This window comes from Mercenaria mercenaria, chromosome 13, assembly GCF_021730395.1.
Source record: "Mercenaria mercenaria strain notata chromosome 13, MADL_Memer_1, whole genome shotgun sequence".
Lineage (NCBI taxonomy): Eukaryota > Metazoa > Mollusca > Bivalvia > Venerida > Veneridae > Mercenaria > Mercenaria mercenaria.
Window position 1 is genome coordinate 47,252,681 of NC_069373.1, and position 14,923 is coordinate 47,267,603.

At 32.0% G+C, this 14,923-nt stretch overlaps 1 protein-coding gene across 1 annotated transcript in view; it reads left to right on the forward strand.

Moving 5' to 3' along the window:
* Nucleotides 1–560: 560 nt before the first annotated feature.
* LOC123528983 (uncharacterized) overlaps nt 561–14,923 on the forward strand; it is a 41,232-nt gene continuing 26,869 nt past the window's right edge. Inside the window, exon 1 of the mRNA XM_045309109.2 lies at nt 561–1,300. Coding sequence (XP_045165044.2) covers nt 1,285–1,300 — 16 coding nt within the window. The 5' untranslated portion in view covers nt 561–1,284. The remainder of the gene's footprint in view (nt 1,301–14,923) is intronic.

Here is a 14,923-nt window from a genome sequence, read left to right on the forward strand (position 1 = left end):
GGTCTTCGGCGGAGTAAAATCATCTGTTGTAGAACAGATTCATTAAGTTTTCTCTAATCAATTAATGTCTATTTTATGAAGTATCAAGATTCTTCAAAATGGCATACATCTCGTATGATCACATCAAAACGTTCACGCGGCAATGGGATATAAAAATAATACGCATTTATTAAATGACTTACTTGTCGCCAGGAAAAGCTATTTGCCCAAGGTCTAAAGGACCGTTGGTAACTATTTCTGATTATAAACTGGCAAACCATTTGGTAAGTGTTTTTATTACATGACCCAAGAAACAAATTTCAATGTTTTGTTTTGTCTCTTATTTATTTTCTATAACCTATGTTGAACTATTAACCGGTCAAATTCACATACTGTTCACCAGTAATTTATATAAAGAATAAAAATAAAAATAGTATTGCTCTTTCAGCTTTCACACATCGGAAAAAAGCATGGCCAACGTCATCTTAATGTACTAAATGTATTGACAAACCATACATGTATTACATAGTGAAATGGATTCTTACTCGTATTGCAAAGCATCAAATCGGATGTCATAGGAGTCCAGTCAGTATCTAAGTAGCTCGCGTATCAGTCTATAGCAGATATTGTTCATTTGTGAACAGAGCTGTATCGGAGTAAGAAGGTGTTTTGTTATCATAGAACGCTTCTTGGTGGAATAAAAATTGTTCTGTTTTGAAAATAATAAACATTATATATACTTTTTATTTAGACATTGACTATTGTGATGTGTGCTGGGATTGACGCGTTAAACAAACTAATATTAAAATCCATTAAGTCATAGCATGCGAAACTTTATTATATAAATCAGACTATCGATCTGTGAATTAATATGTGATTTTGATACCGATAATAGCCAGATTTGCATGTGCCTTAACATAACATATATCAGGAAATATGATATGTTTATAAGGAGCAAAGAATTGTTTGACAAAATTGACTTCAAACCCTTACGTTATTAGCAACAGTTCTGTTAATCATGAAGTAGTTTACGAATGAAATAAAAGTTATTCCAAAATTCTTTGTTTATTATATAGGCCACTAATATGGCATGTAAGCATAGTTTTGAAAAACTTGTGAATCTTTGAGCGACAAAGGAGTGACAAAATTAAGTACCTCGACATCTTCTATTTAGTGTTGTAGTGTTTAAATGCGTGGGAATGCTATAGTAGTGAATTATCACAAAGTGGACACTGCTTACAAATACAAAATCTCAAATATTTTACAGTTTTCAGTCACAAAAGTAGAAAACATAGTTCTGCCATAATGCTGAAACATCTAGGTAAGTCTGATTTACATATTCAGTATGAATAATATAGAATTAGCAAAAATGTTTTTTACAACAATGTTTTCAATTAATGGAATGTAATTATATTATTATATAATATAAGTATTGTTATGAAAGAAAATAGGTTACTATTTATTTATAAATGTAAATACTATTATTTAACAGTGGTGCTGATTAATTCCATTGTCTTACGACATAAATATATATTTTGGGTGACTATCATGAAGCTACCTTTGAAATATGGGCATGAAATTTCTTTACTTTAATTTTGATGTTAACGCATGTATTAAGAACGGTCCCATTTACTTGCTAATATAAGAATCAAATACATGCAACATAGTGATAAACTTAAACACAGCTAAATTTCTGTGTGCCTTATTTTGTAATATTATCACCTTTTATTTGTTATACATTTACAAACGAAATAGTGGGAACAGTGGTTTACTGGTTAACGTGCCGGCAGTTCAGCGTGTGGGTCGTGGGTTCGAGCCCCGGCAGTTCAACGTGTGGGCCGTGGGTTCGAGCCCTACAGGGGGCAGGACTACACCTTGTCATATGAAACCAGTAGTTGTTAATGCCGGAAGCGAACTCAAGAGTGGTTCAAATAAAAAGCTTTTATCGGAAGCGATCTAAAATTCGCATAAACTAACCCAAACAGTGCCAATGAATATCAAATACATGTTCCTACTTCATGTCTGAATACTTAAATAAATGAGTTAATAGCGTTAATATACTGCTTCTAATTAATTGCTTCTGTAGGCCTATACCACTGTGACTAATGTTTGGTTGACAAGTTTTGTAGACACTGCTTTGCTTATTTATTTACTTTGTTCCGTTTTGTTTTGATTATAAGTCATATTCAGAAGCACCATTCTATAAGTCTTTTTTTGTGGTAGAAACACTTTTTAAATTAAAAACGATTCTCACTCAAATTAAGCTTTCATTCTTACATGTACATGTACCACTTTCGTTTCGTTTTGCAATAAAGAATACTTGCATAAATAATTTGTTTGTACATGAGAAGTTCGAGCTTTTTCTAAAATTAAAAAAGAAATGTTTACGTGAATGTATAAAAATATTGCAGCGAACGTACTTATAAAAATATCCTTATATGACTAATTAAGTCAGAATTACACATCTTAATATATAGTCTTCGAAATCGAGGAAATTGGCGATACAGAAAAAGAGAAGAAAAACGTTATTAATTAGTTGTAAACCAGTAAATGGTTTATTAAAAATAAAAAAAAGAAATATATATAATATAAGTATTTCACAAGATATTTAACGGGAAATTGTGGTGGTATATTCTTCCAACCACATATTCACTTAGATCTACTGTAAATATACGTTGATCTTTTTGAAAGTCTTTCCGATAGGAATTAGCTTAAAATAGACGATTTAGAAGACGGTGGAGATGGTTTCGTATTTACTAAAAGGATTTCATTAGGTGGAGTACTAAACAGAGTCTATTTTTATATGTGAATTTGTGTTTGCCGTAAACATTTTGTCATAGCCAGTCATAGCACAACTAATTAACTGACAGAAATGAAGATATCTAATTAAAGTTAGTAACTATGTGGATGGCAGTGGTTGGCAATAACAGGCAGTTTTGTCCTGTTAAGATAAGATAAATGATGGCAGAAAAACTATCTAACTCAGTATGTGACATTTTTAAGAAATATTCGAGAAAAATAAGCGGATGTGTGGTTGGCAGAAGTATGTCACCACAGAAAATAAGCCCCATAACAAGTATTTATTGATACATTTTTTTCTTCTTTCCTATATATCTATCAATTTATTTTTCATATTGAGCCTAAGTTAGATACGTAAAACGATAAAGTTGTTTTTAGATTACTGAAATTATTAAAATTTTGATTTGAAACTATAACAGATATTTAATATGTAAGTTAGTATAGGATTGATAACATTAATTTTCAAGCCTTTCCTTTATTCAGTAGCAAAGAAAACAGCCATATTAGCGCTTGTTTTGGTTGATGATTGCTTGACTTTCAACTCTTGCTTTGTTATAAATGTTCTAAGAATTAATTCAAGTAACAGCATAATTTACGTCATAGGATGTATAGAGGATATTTGTCCGTTTCAGTGTAAGATCGAAATATAGTTCACCGAGTGAACGCCTGATGCAATATTATAGAGGCGCATTAAAGAATAAAAATGTTAAACATTGGTGATCCAGAGCGAAAGATATACACGATCTCTTTTAATTACTTATATTTCAAATTGTTTTTAATTATACCCATTTTAAAATATATGTGTATTGAAAACATGTTAAGACATCTATGAGATATATTTTAATGTTTTGTATATATTTATCGTTCCAATGACTTTATTTAACTTTTAGCCGGCATGTAATTCTGCCATTGCGACTAATGCAGACCACAATCAGTCTACACACCATGCAGGTTGATCATGGTCTGCACTGTTCGCTATTTTCAGTGAACACCCCTTCGAATAATAAGTGTTACTGCCCAAACTGAATGATCGATTATGTTTAGAAATATAGCAGGGTAAAGGTTAATGAACCTTCTCTGTTTGAGATGTATCATTTATTACAACGACATCTGTATTTGGTATTTGATTCTTGCCACTTAACAAATTAACAAAGTAGCAAAGATCCCCTATAACATCAAAAGAAAACACGATGACTCTTTGAATAAAGATGTTGTCGTGTGTTTTAACTTAATTAAGCTATTTCTGAAATTGCAATTGTTATAAATTGCAAACATATATTTGTTCGAAAGTATTTGCATTTAACAGCTTTTGGCCTGAATGATTGTTTGCTAATACATCCTTCATATCTAATCCTAGATGATTTTAGAACGTTTTAAGCGTCTACAAACCTGTTGACTACTTCCAAAATAATACACCCGCGCTAGTAATATAATTTTATCGCATCTGTAATCTAAAAAATGATTTTATACAACAGAAAATCACTGTCTGAACATGTTATTTCGATTCTAATACGAAATTAAGGATCATTTATGTACATCCTTAACAACATTTACCAGATATTCGCATGTTTTGCGTAGTTTTCTCTTTCCAGGTCGCCGCTATGACAATTAACGTTACTGCGTAATAACTGGCATTTTGTAATGCATAACTCATACATTTTTATCAATATGTCTGCTATCAAATGCATGTTTGCTGACATAGCTTTACCTTAATTTGTTAAAATCATATACATCATTTAAGCACTGAACACATATAAATAGTGATATAACATTAAATTATGCTACATGTAATATTGAATTCACGTTACACTAATGTCTTTTGCATGACTTTAACTCGTTTGTGGCGTTCAAAATATATGAGACAATTAGCATCGGAGTTTGTTAGATACTTGAAGCTTGTCTCATTAATCTTAGACTTGAATGTTTTTTTTACCTTGAGCGGAAATATCATACGTAATTATAGACATACAAGCAACTTGATGTTTTACAAAGAAGCACAGCTTCTCATGAACATCAAAGAAAAAGAAACAAGACGAATCTCTTAAAAGTTGTCGTGGGTTTAGACTTGATTGATCTATCCCAGAAACTTGAAGAAAATGCAAAACAGATCTATGTTTAAAAATTAATTTAATAGTTTTGACAACGAAACTGCATACAGGATTACTTGTCATTCAAGTCCAATCTAAGATCTTTCAAGGTCTTTAAAGGTCTTTATAAATGTCTACAAACGATTTTTTTATATGATTATTCCTCCTAACCATAAAACTGTCTTTAAAATATCACAAAAAGATCGAAAACAAAGAAGAAAGGAAGTCGTTTGCATGTAATGTTGGAGACTATAAACGCCTTATATGTTAAAAGCATCTCTGACGAATAACCATAGAAACCTTGCTCAGAGGTACACAAAAAATTAGTACGCCTACGCCGAATAACATTGACATAGGAAAACACATTTACTGATTAAATGTTTGATGTTTTGTTGCAGTAAAATTAAAATTCAAATGTAATTCAGTAGTTAGTGAACTTTTAAGCTGCATACTTTATACAGATAAATTATCCTAACGTTAGATACAAAAGTCGAAACAACGGGTATACAAAAAGAACTAGTAGCTTGTTTACACATAGTATCTCGAGTTTGATATAATACTGATCTTTTTATGTTTCTGTTGTCCATATAACAGATTTTGCTGTTAAGTGCATCGTTAAATATTCATTAATCATACAATTATAATCTGTTTGAAATGTGGGTCAATAATAACCGCCAAAAAAGTAACACAATTGCATAAACCTATCCAAACTGACACAGTTATACATTCAAGAGTGAAACTGTTAATAGTTTAGTCTAACATTTCTTTCTAGGTAGAGTTATAATTCTTTCTGGACTCATATTTCATGTGTATGCTATTGTTTTAAACATTGTAATGTTTATGCAAATTACCAAGAAGCAAACATACTTGTATAGTGGCCGTAGATCAAGAAAAGAGTCTTTAACGCAAAATTTTCAAAACTAATTTAAATAAAAAAATTAGCAAAATGAATTTTCAAGAACCTTTCCTTGAAATTGCAAGTACAAATCTTTAGTATTTGCAAAATATAGGTTTCCAAAGCATACGCCATTTTCATGATTTATTTTAAGAACCTTATAAACGAACAATAAAAATATTCTATATATTACTCAGGCTTTCAAAGGTTTCGAAGAGAAACTGGACCTCATACTGTTTGTAAATCAGTGTTTTACTGAGATTTTGATATGAGCCGCACCATTAGAAAAAACCAACATAGTGCATTTGCGACCAGCATGGATCCAGACCAGCCAGTGCATCCGCGCAGGATCCATGCTGTTCGCTAACGGTTCCTCTAATTGCAAAAGGCTTTGAAAGCGAACAGTATCCGCACAGGCTGGTCCATGCAGATCGCAAATGCACTATGTTGGTTTTCTCATGGTGCGGCTCATTTTTAAAAGCATGAAATGTACAACTGATCTTTCAATCAGAATAGTTCAATTGAAACAAACCCATGCTGGCTGTAAGAAAACAGGTGTTATCTCGTGAACAAATTCATATTTTATATATTAACATAAACATAATTAAACAAGACAATAAAAGAAATATATTCCTGACAATGAACAAAATTGATATAAAGTCTATATTAACACGTCGCAAGTCGTCATTGTTGGAAGATTTTAACTCTCAGCGCTTACAAGTATAATATTTTTGTATCGTTATGTCGCTTTTTGGAGCATGTGGCTCATATAAGAAACAAAATTTCTTATATAAGAAATATTACATGTTTCCCCATATCTTGAAAAATTCTTAGGATGGAACAAAGTCAAACTTTTCAGGATTATGTACATGTATAATATTATCATAACTGAATGCCTTATATTGAAAGTACAGTATTAACCTCTTGAAATTCAGTCATTCACATCAAGATACCTGTAATCAAGTGCATGCTAGTTATATCATAATTGAGAAATTTTAACAACACATGTACCTTAAATCTTACACCGCGTGAAAGTTATAAAAATATATAAATAATGAAATATACATACTACTTGAGATATAAGTAAGATATCAATATTGAACCCTTTTTTCCAATTTTGCATGACATCAGCTCATTTAACGCCATTCTAAGACAATTAGTATCTACTTTTGATAGTTATCTCAGATTTGTCTCTTTTATCTTTGACTTGAATGAAATCTTGAACGGAATTACCTTATGCTATTATTGACTAACATTCAACTCCATGATTTTACAAAAAAAAAGAATAGATATCAAAAGGAAAAATGCAGCCTCTCCTAAACGAAACTCGCAGTACGCAGATTTGCACATACCAACAAATACTCACATACAAAGCAAACACACGAGGGCAAAACGAAAAAAAAAAAGGGGCAGAGTAGGGTACCGCCCTGAAACGGTCAATGGCAAAAACACCACTGGGTAGCTTAAAACGGTTTATGGTGAACACAACGTCACTCTTACCCCCACCATGTTCCAAAGTCACGGGACAGTGTAAAATAGAAAAAATGGAAACTCCACAGGTCGCTCAACACGACAACAGGCTGGCTCGATTTGAATGGTTCATGGACAGTTGTGGAAATGCATGTTACCGTCCACGCCCTCTAGCCCCGGGTTGAGCAGAACTCAACGTTTACGCATGCTACAAGTACAAAAATTAATTTAGAAACATCCGCAGATGTATTCATACGGCGGTGCACAAGGAACCTTCAATGATACACTAGCGTATAATTCCATGAAAAGCGGCGTATGGTCCGCAGTTAAAAAAATGGGTTAGTCGCAAAACTTTATCATATATAATAACAAAATATTTGTCTAGCTAGCTCAGATTTTTTGGTCAGTAAAACATCAATACTGAATAAGAAAAGTATGTGGTAAAGAAGTTCAACGTCCTTATAGAGGAGGAAATAGTTTTAGCAGTTTTCGCTCGTACAGGGTGGCTGCTCTTTTCAAAACGTACTTAAAATAAAAAAGAGGTATTATCTTTCCAAGTGTTCTTGCCCAAAGACTTTTTTTGCAAGTTTACGCACACAATTAAGCATGCAATATTCAGTCGGAGAAACAATAGATATTCAACATTTAAAGACAACTAGAGTCATTACTTTTTCTAGATTGTCTGAGTAAAGCTCCTTTTAAGAGTAACGTAACTAGAATGTATTTTCGGTACGTAGTAACTGGATTGACAGATATCAGATGCTTCAATATATTACGAAATACGTTCGTTCGAATTGAGTTACGTTGACAACAAGTTTGCATTGAAAATAACTTACCATTTATAGTCAATCTGGATTCAATATATATAGCCAACAGTTTAAATATCTACAGGCAATTTTGTAATGCGTGTTATTGCTGATACCAAACCAGGCATAAATTTGATAGTAATGTCGGATGCTATAAACCCGATGTAAATGTTTAAAACATCATTGATGGATAAATGTAGGGTCTTAAACATAACAAATAATCTCAATACACATACGGAAAATTAAGCTGGTATAGAAAAACACAACTTACAGTAAAAAATTGTTCATTAATTGACCGGAAGCTTTGGCCTTAAAGTTTGTGCAAAGTTTTGACGGAAGAATGTTTTGCAATGCAAACTAAAATCGTACATAATTCGAGAAATTACCAACAGTTATATTAGTATTTTCATACAGAGACATAACAACATTTCTATCTTTAAACACATTTCATTAGGGTTAACCAACATTAACGAATTATTAATGTATTGTTTAAGATAATTTGAATAAGTTATTCAGTGACTATTTCCTATTGAGGTAGGTGCACATGGTCGTTAAAATAAATATACTGGAGCCTAAATGTATTCTCCTAGAAATTGATCCTCTTTATTCTGTTAGAAGGTGCAGTGAATAAAATTGTATTGGATAATCATAAATATCTAACAGATATTATCGACTTCCATCTTACGACCTTCATCAGTATTTTCTGAAAGTGATTATTAGTTCGTTTCCAGTGCGGCACAGGTGGTAATTTAAGATAATTAATTATCTTGCACATTAAAAAGACTCTATAAATATCTCACATTTCAAATAAACAGTAATACCTTAAAGACAATCTGACACGACATTGAAAATTGTCACACAAATATAGCAGAAATCGTTTGAAAGCAAAATACAATTGACCTCATTTTAGAACTTTTAAAACAGACAGTGGAAAATTACAGGTCGCCAAACACGATATAAATGAAAATCTTGAGGACTCGATTTGACATAGTCTGTTAATGGACGGCAGTGAAAATGCAAGCGTCCGTCCATGCCATGCAGCCCCTAAATTGAGTAGAACTCATGAAAACTTATAGTGAAAAGAACGAAAATGAATATTACGTATTTCGAAACGTGAGTGTTAAATAAATTCATTAATAAATTCATTATTACCAAACAATATTCCAAAACTTTTATGAGTAATATGAACGAGAAACTAACATTTCATGCACATGTTTGCAACACAATCCAAAGTTTAAAACACTAGCTATTTTTTCATACCTCATGTAAACTTTCAATGGGAATTCCCCATAGGTTTAACTTTAATATCATACTATATGCCTCATTAATATCATATCTCGTGCGCAGGTGATATTATTTTTCAGATCTCTTACTACGTTCGCATTTAGACTGCAACAATCAAAAGTGAATAGGGGCTTATTGCTATATGCTTGTAAAACGTGCACCTAGTGACAGACAAAAAAGAAGAAAATACATGTAGGTCGTGCAACAAATTCGCCACTATGTCGGATCGAGGATGATCTCTTTCTAGTACTTGCCGGGAGAAATTGGTCAACATGTCTATGTCTTATTAACTTTTAGATTGCTAAATTTCTAAAATGGACTAGTCCGTCATTCAATATAGGGCATATCTACCGTAACCAGTAACTGCCTTGTTATGTTTGAGGTCACACAGGTACAATTTAATGTCATATGATTTTCAAACCCTTGGTAATTAAGGAAGAAATTCCTGTGCCCAAACATCGAATGTATAGTACAGCCGTGTGAGGAAGTCACCAAAATGGCTAACTCTACCCTGGTGCATGTCCGTGCCTGAAATAATATTTGGATTTTGGGTATTTTGCTATCACCAAGGGCTTAATATTTGACGTATGCCCAAATCTGTGTCGATGTTACTAACAACCCAACAACAGAAACAATGAAGTCTTCTAGTCAAGTATTGTCTAACAGCGTCATGAATAAACAAAATATATGATATATTAACGATTAGTTACCAAGTACTTGTTTGAGTTTTCCCAACACAAATATACGATAAACGAATTTCTGTAAGTGTGTATATATAAGGGGGAGTTTTTATTTGATGCTGATTATACGAATGTTGTTTTCTATCGCAATCTTTGTAAAACACAATGTACAAACCTTTACACGCATAGAATATCTGCTAACAAATAATCATCAATGTATACTGTCAGGGGGAAAATACATTTGGCAACACTTTTAAATTGGTTATATCCTTACGAAGTAAAGGAGAGCTTAATGCTCCAACCTAACAATATGAAAGTAAACTATCGATTAAGTGGACACAATATACGGAATTTAAATCACATACTTCTATAGAAGTTGCTCATGATTTCTGTAGGTTTTTTTTTTTTGCAATGATTTATGGAACTGTTCTATCGAAACTGTTTTAGTTTTAGAAAGTATGTTGCGCTGTATAAGAACTCTGCTAACATTTTGTAGCAAATGAGAGAGACACACATGTAGTGGCGGCCTGTTTAGTTGGAAGACTGTGTGGCTTTCATGACATGAACAGAACCTAAAAGCAGTACATAAATTAAAACACGAAAAATAAGTATAAACAGGATACGTAAGAAAATACCTTCCGTATGACAATATACAAAAAAAAAAAAAAACGTCAATAAGTTGGCTTTCAAACTTAAGCCAATTCCTTTAGGTTTACAAACTTCAAGAATTGTTTTTATAGTGTCAATAAAATTGCAATATCTTGACAGAAGGTTCGGACAATGTCGCACTTCTTTTCGTCCATCTAAGCGGAAATGCAAAATAGCATTCTGCAGCCTACGATGTTTCATTCCAGATTTAGTAAACGCTATTTCTTTACTTTTATACTATTAAATAGTGCGATGTATATTGTATCTTTAGTTAATTTACCATTTTTCTTCGAGAAACTGTATTGGATAATCATAAATATCTTACAGATAAAGATTCAATTAGCTTCATCAATATTATCAGTTCACTTTAGTGCCAGTATTAAACATTTACTCCTTTTACCCTAACAATATCTCTCATACCAGAAAATGTCAAAATTTTAAAGACTAGATGACACGACATTTCGACAGGAACTTCTGAAAGCAAAAAAAAAAAAAAAAAACAGTTAATTTATTTCTATCTTCTAGTATTTCCAGATAAATTATAAACACTAATATTTTACTTTCTGATATAAAGTAAATGTCAAAGTTGAAGCAAACCAAGACATGCAATTGTATTGCTCATCAAACTGAGCATATTAAAGCATGTTTACACAGTATCTCAAATTTTAGGGGAAAGTGAAGCTTTAAATGAGGAAAATTTATTGCAAGAATCGTTTTAAGATTGATAACTATCCTACTTGGACTAAGATATTGCGAATATTGTCTGCCAAAGACATTATTGTCATCCTCAATTACTTTTTAATGTATTGAGACATGCATATATGTACTTCTCGGTTAAAAATATGTCTTACATTTGTGAGGAAATTGAAGAAATATCACTTGAAATATACATAAACACTTGTATATAACACTTAAAAGGAGTTGGTGTGTACAAGCTAAGAAATAAAGTATAACTTCTCCCTGTTGACTTTGTGAAATACCAATACATTGTCACAGGAAGTAATTCATGATCTGACAGCGATTGATATATGTTGCTGTCATAATACATCAGTAACGTTGCTAACCATCAATAACTGTCCCCTTACGCATGATACAGTATTAATTTCACTGAGGAAAGAAGAAGATATTGCGCAAGCATTCAAGGCAAACGTACAAGGTAAGGGCTGACTCGAGTTGTCTAACAGAGTCTGTTTATAAGAGGTAATAGAAGAAACAATCCTCTTACGTCTCACTCTCCTTCCCCTCCACCCCAGTCCCACCACCAATTCCCCACCCCACCATCCATCTTAAAGAATCAGCTTAAACGTAACGGAACTCTGTCATTCAGAAACACTGAAATTACTCAATTATCCCCTCAGAAGAATCAGAAAATATAATAACACAGAATTCAAGAAGGGTGAGACATATTTTACTGCCGTCATACAGCGTTTCAAGAATGTTTGGCATTCTCAATGTATTCAACTGGACTGCATTTCTATATCTATAAATTTATATAGCATATATATAACCTGTTCATAATGTCTATTCAAAGGTTCAATTCAAAAAGTTCTTGATGTATCTTGTAACCTTACAATTAGTTATAAAAGATAATGAGGCTAGTATCATAACTTCCGAAGAAACACCTCTCGTAAATAGAAGGGCTTATGACATAGATGTTTGTACACTTCCATTTTTATGTTTGTACACTTCCATTTTTAAGTATGCACTTTAATTTCTTTTGCTGTCTTTTGCTCTCACCGCTCGAAATTAAATAAATAAACATAAATATTAAATGAATCATCGTCAAAGTTATGTTCCGATTCCATTGATACATTTTAATGCCCTTACGATACGTCTTATTTCGCATGATTGAATCTCTTAAATTTTCCTCGAAAAAGTAATATAATCTGAAAAATATTCTCCGTAGACTGTTTATTGTAATTTCAGATTCTGTTCATCTGAATATGACTGTTTGGTTAAGGTAATCCATAACAACATTTTAAGGAAATAGCAATCTTATTTTGCAACATCCATAGATGTGAAACTATACGACAATCTAAAGGTTTCCGAAGGTTGTAATAGGATCGGATTTGAGGCATCTTTAACACTTTTAATTTTCTTCGTGTACAATTTTGGCCAAATCACAATTCCCAATACAATGAAATTTTGCCAACATTGTTTACTTTGAAATGCCATGTTTTATAAAACAATCCCCAACAAATAAAGCCTTAGTTATAATAATTTTTAACTCTTGATATCCAAAATATAACTATATAAAAAGGACCTTGAGGAAAAACCTTTTTGCAAACAGCAGATGAATTTACATGCACCGCTCTCTACAAAATTTATTGTACTCAGTACTGATTATCTTTTGAATAAATCATCTTTATAGAAGGAAAGTCTATACGCTTACGACGGTGCTTTTTGGACGAATAATTTGCGTTGTCCATGTCTAATTGAAATAATGAACATAAAACACGTTTCAGCATTTAAATCATTAACATCATAGCTTTATTTCCGATTCTAAATTTGCTGAGAACCGGTGAAAGTTTTGCAATAAATATATAGATGGCTTTAATATTAATTGGTACAAGAAATTAATGAAAACAAGTTGGCATGTATATAAATATATGTCTTTGTGACCGAGTATCCTGCAAGATCCCACCACAAAACTGAATGGTTAAGGAAACAACTGGGATATATATATATATATATATCATTTTCATTGTCAATGTATAGCTTTTTATATCAAATTTCGGAGGCTCGGATGTGCTTAATATATTAGATCTAAAATTGATACGTGAGTAAATAATTACATAAGATTAAGTATAACTTGCTTGACGTGGGTTCATCCATATCATTGGCTTGGCGTCGATAGGGTGAAGTTGTTTTTTTTATAATAACCAAATTTTAGCCCGTTTACCTGTTACATAATTTTTGTAAAGATTAATCAGTCATAAAGAGTCAACACCCTTGGATCGCTGAACCAAATGTAATGATAAAGAACTTCAAAAACTTCAAAATTGCCTTTCATAATAATTCAATAGAGTTTGTCTTTATGGTAGTAATTTTCAAAGCTTTCATTTCGTGCTAAGATAAGGTAATGATTATATAATTGTGCTCTACGAAACTTTTTATCGTTTTTACCGATTGCTATCTATATTTAAATGCATCAACTATATAACAGATATCGATAAAATGGTTCAGATTAGCATTTACGTTTGACAGATAAACAAACAAATTCCCGCTTCATTACATGGGTAATATCTTATTACATTGACATCAATAGAAACTAATAAAAATATCTGAATTCTCTTTGATCATGAAAGGTAATCATCGCTAACATAAATACCATCTAATCTTCAAGCTAATTTAGATGTCATATATGACAAAACAAGAACAAATCATGATGCATTCGAAAATATAACAACAAACTTTCTATTACATCAAAACAGCACTTCCATTCATTTGTCTACTGAATATATTTCAGACATTGATTTTCAACCTTCATATTTGCAAATTGTCAAAGCATGGTATTACTGAAATGCCCATCAAACTGTAATTATTACCACAGTCTAATCAGTTTCTAAAAGGAGACTAAGAAAATATATGTAAGACCAAAGGATGCTTCATAAGTTCCAACGGTGCCATAATATTATGATATGGGCGAGTAAACGAAGTTTTCGCCGTTCTGTAGAAAACTAAATGTCTCGTTATGGAGAAGATGGACATAACCAATATCAAATATTGAGCGTGGCATTATTAATTATTTTAAGACATATATTTATTGCGTGTCATCGCGTTAAAATATAATTAGCGTAATATTTCAATGTTACTCATTTTTTACAGTGATAAAATTACATTTAAATGTAATAAACATTATCACTTTTGGTCGGAAATTATGTATTACGATATGGCGACCCCTACGTGGCAAAATATCTTTGCAATAGATACGAGCATGTTTGTCGACTTAGAAGTAGATGAAAAAATGTGTATGGTTATATGACGAGCTTTCAAAAACTGTCACTTAAAAGAGAACCCCCCTTAATTTTCTGCATACGTTAAGGAATTATTTCATATATTATATTCATTTACGTGTCCACGTTTAAAGCGATACAATGAAAAAGTCTGAAACCAGTCCATTTTAGCCAGTTAATCTAAGGGTTGTCATTTTACGTGAGAATCTTTACACTTTCATATGCAGAGTAAGGTTTTAATCTATGTTACCCAAGACAACATGAAGTAACGCCATTAGCTTCCCGTTTCACGTTAACTCATAAATATACCGTATCACCC